The 6,974-nt window shown below is 39.2% G+C and overlaps 1 protein-coding gene across 4 annotated transcripts in view; it reads left to right on the top strand.

Annotated features, from left to right (window-relative positions):
- Positions 1-6,974, top strand: part of LOC103150935 (protein NLRC3-like) — a 50,544-nt gene that overhangs the window by 20,572 nt on the left and 22,998 nt on the right. The window contains exons 7-8 of one of the 4 annotated variants that reach the window (XM_016681039.1): positions 2,361-2,362; positions 6,573-6,968. The exons of 2 other annotated variants lie outside the window; for them this stretch is intronic. In XM_016681039.1, coding sequence (XP_016536525.1) covers positions 2,361-2,362; positions 6,573-6,699 — 129 coding nt within the window. In that variant the 3' untranslated portion in view covers positions 6,700-6,968. Of the gene's footprint in view, positions 1-2,360; positions 2,363-6,572; positions 6,969-6,974 lie in introns of those variants that run through there. One more of the 4 variants, XM_007570718.2, reaches the window with a different exon arrangement.

The raw sequence follows: 6,974 nt of genomic DNA, 5'->3' as shown, positions 1-6,974 counted from the left end.
AGAAGAACCCAAGGCCATTCATGAATAAACTGAGTGGTTCTGATCCGGTTACCAAGTCGGGTCTCCAGCTGATTATCAGGAACCAGCAGCCAAACCCTTCAGTCTATGTAGGTTATTGTTTATGAGCAGCAGCCTGATGAGCTGAGCTGTTATAGAGCAACGAATGAAGGAGAGAATCTGAACATTTCAACCAGCAAATACTGAACACATGAAGAAGAAACACACAGCTTCTCCTAAATCACAACAAAATGTATTAACGCAACCAGTGATGTCAGTAACGCATTACTTAATATGTTACTTTGTAACTACAGTTACTTAACGAAATCACTTTGTGTTACTCTGCGTTACTATGTTCGTTTGTAATTTAATGTTATTTCCTCTATGCATCTTGGGGAGCGACCACCGTTTGTATGTGACAGTTATCAGCAGCGACAGAAATGTAAACTATTGAGAGAGAAGTGAGATGAGCATTTCATTGTTGGAAAAACAGGAACTATTTTGAGTTTCTGTCGCGAAGTCCAATTATTATAAGCGGCTTTGGGCTAGTTTTGTTTCTAAGGTTGCTTGCAAATTTAATGGGTCGCGGGTTGGGTTTTTTGGGTTCGTTTTTAAACGTGAAGTTACTCATTTGGACTTGGAAATAAGCAGAGACTCATCCAGGTCATTTACGTCAGACTCTCCCTGTCTATCATTTCCCAGATGAAACATCCCGCCGTGTCTTAGTTAATGTGAAGTTAATATATTTGCTGTGAATGTCGTCGACCTTCGTGCTGCGCTCCAGAAAACTGCAGACATCGAGACTAATATGAACAGCGCAATAAAGGTGAAAACAGCCAAGAATGGACGAGTCTGTAAAGTTGTGCAGCTAAACACCATTATAATAATTAATATTAAGATAAGTGTCACAAATCTGTGCAGCCATCTGAGTTGTGGAGCCGCAGGAGGAGCTCTATGCGCTGCGCTCTGACAACACAGAACCTGGAGGCTGGGGCAGGGTGGGTGGGTGCTATAAAATCCTTTTTAGAGTTTTCCAGACAATAGTGCAACACACAAATTGCAAAAAAAAATGTTGTACTGTTGTAACTATTAAACACTCTCTCCTTCAGTTCAACCTTATAAGTGGAAATACATTGTTGATGTTACTATTATAAAATAACTTCCAATTTAGTATTGGCAAAGCTCAATGTAATTTTCACAGGTGGTGGAGCGCTGTTGTTGGCAGCTGCTGAAAGTAACTAAGAAAGTTACTTTTAATGTAACTTAGTTATTTTCCAAATCAAGTAGTCAGTAATCTAACTTAGTTACTTTTTCAAGGAGTAGTCAGTAATCTGATTAAACTTACTTTTTAAAAGTAACACTGAACACAACAGCCCAACTTTACAGTTAAATTATTGGATCAATAAAGGATGATGGTCACTAAACTGGGAACTTTAAACTGAAACTACAAACAAATAATCAGCAAAAAACTGAATAAATTTCAGTTGAGCTGTTGTGTGTGAGAGCAGCTTTGCTAGCTAAGGCTATGTTAGCTAAAGCTATACTAGCTAAAGCTGTGCTAGCTAAAGCTATGCTAGCTCATGATAGAATGAGGTGATCAATGTTTAAAACTAGAAAATTCACGAAGAAATTTAACCCGGGCCTGCCAAAGTGTGCCCATCGGTTTGGACCCAACGTTCTGATGCTAAAAATAAGCATCAATGCTAAGCTTAGCTAAAAAATTATAGAGTACCATGTGGAGAATCACAAGAATGTTTACTAACATGGACTTGCACCATTCAGAATGTTAAAATTCATACATAAGCTAAAATTAGCCAAAATGCTAATTTTAGCATGAATGCTGTGAGTAGCTTGTGGGGTATATCACTGGCATGTTGTCTTACATGCACTTCCTCCATACAGTGTTCAGTATTATTAACATAGTTAATAGGTAAGAAAAATAGCTAAAAGATTAATTTAGGTAAAAGGCTAAAAAAAAAAGGCTAAAAAGAGAGGCTTTTATTTAGAAATTTTCAATAAGCTTCATTTTAAATGGCAACACTAATCCCATGTGTAACAGTGGTTGGGTTAAACCAGTCATATATTGTTCAAAACAGCAAGTAGTTCTGAATGCCATCTTAGTCCTCCTCTGTAGTAACTGACAGTTCCGCCATGTTTGTAGTTCTGACATTCTGCTCACCCTTCTGTTTTAACTGAGTGTTGGCCATAGTCAGATCTCCAGAGATGGCCTGTTTGTAGTCCTAAGCCGCAGCTCTGCCCTTCTCTGTGTTCTGTTACTACGGTAATTAATCCTCTGCCAACTGTCAACTGTGAGTGACAGTTGGCAGGGGATGGTTTGAGCCAGACAGTTTCACTAAAAAAAGCAGTCCAAACAACTCTTTCCCATTCAGGAACCGTAATATGTATTCGAAAGCCGTTTGAAGCATATGTCATCTCCGAGAGTACCGCAACTCAATGTCTGTACCTCTCTCACAGTAATAGCAGCAATGAAAGAAAAATGGTGTGCGCTGAGCTCTGAAATTTTTCAGAAAAGTCTGAAAATGAATGGTGGAGTGCCTGAAGGTTACCCTGTCACAAGATTTCACTCTGAAGCACCTTGACAGAAAACCATCAGCCCTAGAAAAATTTCAAAAGCACTTTACCGGAGTAGGCATTCGGTGTGATGTCATGATTGACTTGCAGTGACTGCCTTGCTCCATGAGGCAGTGACTGCTCTCCCTATGCATTGCGATAGGCAGGCCCCAATAAAGCGTCGTTTATCAGAAGACCTAAAAATAAAACCCAGAGAGGATCAGGATTGTATTGAACAAACCAGATACAGAAAATAGAGCTGCAGCACATGAATCTGGACCAGGTGTGTTAGGAGAGGTTCTGCACATGCTCAGACTGAAGGTTCACCGTCTGACAGAGAAAGTCGACCAACTCTGGATGAAATGGTTCCTAGAAACAGGGAAGCTTTCTGGGGACTCGACTGCCTGCTCATATGGAGCTGCAGCTCATGCAGGAGTTTTATGTTGGCAGGAAGCAAAACAACATGGAAGCAGGTGATGAGTTTCCATTTTAGTGTCAATTCCACTGATGGAGCAAATTACAAGTCAGTCGTCCTCCAAACCACTGAGAGCAGCTTCCAGAGGAAATCTGAGTTTGTTCTGACAGTCAGACTCTGTCAGGATGACCACAGTCTTCTGGCTGAGTTCCTGACATGAAGGAGACACAAATAATATAAAGATCATTAATTATCAGTCCTGCAGTAAATACTGACTTTGTGAAGGTTATGGTGTTAAAGTCATTTAGTTCAGACATCTTGATTCAGCTCTTATTTTGTAGGACAGGAAGTGAGATCTTACCTTTGTAAAGCTTTGTGTGCAACAAGCTTCATCAGTGACTGAAATCATCCTCATGTGGTTCACCTGGAAAATAGATTTAAAAATGACTCGTCTTCATAATCAGGTTGTTCTTTATGATGATGTTCCCATTTCTGCAGCGTCTCTGATGGAGGATTCAGAACTTGAACTAAATGACCCAAATCAATCTGACAGAGAAAAGACTCAATATTTTCTAGTTGATGGTTCAGGAACTGAATCACCACAAAATGAGAAAATGATCAACTTTCAGAATCTGAGCTGTAATGGATGTTGTAAAACTGAATTAGACGGATTGAAATAAAACGTTTACATCTGTCATACTTAGCAATGAGCTGCAGTTAAAATACAACCAGCAAGAAAAACATCATTAATAGATTAATGACCAAAAACTGGAGACATAAAATATCTGATGATAAATGAAGGTACAGAGCAGTCAGCTGATACAGAGCCTGGAAGGAAACATGGAGAGAAAAAACATCCGACTGAGTTTACGATCCTGAGAAACTTTTAGAAAAACTTTGAGTTTCTTTTTTAATAAAATGTTCTGGTTCTGCTGGTTTGGACTCTTTAAACCAGTTTGACTGGATCAGATGTTAGAATCAGTTCATCATGTTTCTTTTACATACAGGAAAATAAATGTTCTACATTTTTATTATTTATTTGTTCATATTTCAGTTTTAACTGCATCCTGTTTGCTTCAGCTCATCTTTTATTCTTTATTCAGATTGAATCGCTGCAGTTTGTCAAAGACCAGCTGGACTTCTCTGTTCTCAGCTTTGAAGTCCGAACCGACCCATCTGACAGGACTGGACCTGGACAGCACCAACCTGGGAGATTCTGGAGTGAAGGAGCTCTGTGGTTTCCTACAGACTGAAGGCTGCAAACTGGACTATTTGGGGTATTGTAATTATATATTTATAAAATATGTGAATAATTATCTAATTGATCATAAATCAAAGTTCATATCTTCTGTTCTAATAAATATTTTCTGAGTTTGTTCCTGGACTTGGATCCAGAGATTAATTTAGTCCCTCTGTGTAACTGAGTTGGACATGTGTAAGAGCGGAAATACTATTTAAGGAGTTGTTTTTGCAAAAGGATTTTGACACCTCTTTAGGTCGAACTGACCTGATTCCTTTCCTTCCATTTGCCTCCAAAGCGCAAATGGAGCCAAAAATGACTTGGAAATGATGGCTATGGGACAGATAAGAACAACAATTTGAGATAAATTGTCCTATTCAGCAATTCTGAAATGGAGCAGATATTGGGTTCATGAGGTCTCAAATATTTTAAAGGTCGTCCAACACACACTGAGTATAAGGCACGCCAGAATCTTTACGCAAATCAAGAGTAGAGCAACGCCACTGGATGAAATTTCCAAACTCACATCAGTGAAGATGAGAGTGTATAAAAAGGTGTGATGCTAAGAATATGAGAAGATTTTTTGTTGAGACTTTGGAAGATTTTTGAGTATTGAACTGATGAAAATGTAATGAGGAATCCGTGGTAGTGTAATAAATCTTCGGCTCGTCTATGCCCTAGCAGCAAGAACTACGTTTCCATGCGTTATTTCTTTTGCTTATATATTTAAGAGTTTAGCCACCTTTCAATTCTCCAATACCTGCTGATCTGAGGTCAGAACAGGATGACATTCGGACCCCCAGTGTGTAGAAATCTCCCTCATCTAAAGAAGGTCAAAGGTCAAGGTGCAAAAAGAGAGAGAATGAAAACGCCCTTTATCCATTAACTGAATCTTCAATCAGAAACCAACTTCAGCTTCATTGGCTCTAGTGGCCTTTATTTGATAGTTAATTGACAGGAAAGTGGGAAATGAGAGAAGGGGAAGACATGCGACAAAGGTAGCCAAGGCCAGGAATTGAACCTGCGACAGCCACGTCGAGGACTAAGGCCTCCATATGTGGGTTGTGCTTAGCCCCTGCGCCACCACAGCACACAGGCTTTGTTTTTAAAAATCCATACAACTGAGTTTTTCTCTGAGCTTAACAGGCTGCAGGTTCTTCAAGACATGAGTATTCTGGTCCACACATCAGAACCAGCAAAGACTGCAGCACATGAATCTGGACCAGGTGTGTTAGGAGGTTCTGCACATGCTCAGACTGAAGGTTCACCGTCTGACAGAGAAAGTCGACCAACTCTGGATGAAATGGTTCCTAGAAACAGGGAAGCTTTCTTGGGACTCGACTGCCTGCTCATATGGAGCTGCAGCTCATGCAGGAGTTTTATGTTGGCAGGAAGCAAAACAACATGGAAGCAGGTGATGAGTTTCCATTTTAGTGTCAATTCCACTGATGGAGCAAATTACAAGTCAGTCGTCCTCCAAACCACTGAGAGCAGCTTCCAGAGGAAATCTGAGTTTGTTCTGACAGTCAGACTCTGTCAGGATGACCACAGTCTTCTGGCTGAGTTCCTGACATGAAGGAGACAGAAATAATATAAAGATCATTAATTAACAGTCCTGCAGTAAATACTGACTTTGTGAAGGTTATGGTGTTAAAGTCATTTAGTTCAAACATCTTGATTCAGCTCTTATTTTGTAGGACAGGAAGTGAGATCTTACCTTTGTAAAGCTTTGTGTGCATCAAGCTTCATCATTTACTGAAATCATCCTCATGTGGTTCACCTGGAAAATAGATTTAAAAATGACTCATCTTTACAATCAGGTTGTTCCTTTATGATAATGTTCCCATTTCTGCAACGTCTCTGATGGAGGATTCAGAACAGTTAAAATACAACCAGCAAGAAAAACATCATTAATAGATTAATTAACAAAAACTGGAGACATAAAATATCTGATGATAAATGAAGGTACAGAGCAGTCAGCTGATACAGAGCCTGTAAGGAAACATGGAGAGAGAAAAAACATCCGACTGAGTTTAAAATCCTGAGAAACTTTCAGAAAACCTTTGAGTTTCTTTTTGATAAAATGTTCTGGTTCTGCTGATTTGGACTCTTTAAACCAGTTTGACTGGATCAGATGTTAGAATCAGTTCATCATGTTTCTTTTACATTCAGGAAAATAAATGTTCTACATTTTTATTATTTATTTGTTCATATTTCAGTTTTAACTGCATCCTGTTGGCTTCAGCTCATCTTTTATTCTTTATTCAGATTGAAGGGCTGCAGATTTTCAAAGACCAGATGGACTTCTCTGTTCTCAGCTCTGAAGTCCAAATCGACCCATCTGACAAGACTGGACCTGAACAGAACCAAGATGGGAGATTCTGGAGTGAAGGAGCTCTGTGGTTTTCTACAGACTGAAGGCTGCAGACTGGAAACATTGGTGTATGTAATTATAGAATTATTGATATTTCTGTGAATAATTATCTATAATTGATCATAAATCAAAGTTCATATCTTCTGTTCTAATAAATATTTTCTGAGTTTGTTCCTGGATCCAGAGTTTAATTTAGTCCCTCTGTGTAACTGAGTTGGACCTGCTGACCTGAGGTCAGAACAGGACAGCATTCGGAACCCCAGTGTGTAGAAATCCCCATCATGTCAAGCAGGTCAAAGGTCATTCAACCCAGTCTAGAAAAGTGAATTCCTGGAATCTGACAGGAACAAATCAATAATCAATGATTGATGCTTCAA

Source organism: Poecilia formosa, unplaced genomic scaffold, assembly GCF_000485575.1.
Source record: "Poecilia formosa unplaced genomic scaffold, Poecilia_formosa-5.1.2 Scaffold266, whole genome shotgun sequence".
NCBI classification, from domain to species: domain Eukaryota; kingdom Metazoa; phylum Chordata; class Actinopteri; order Cyprinodontiformes; family Poeciliidae; genus Poecilia; species Poecilia formosa.
Note: the sequence above shows the minus strand (reverse complement) of the source record. Positions and strands in the feature narration are given on the sequence as shown.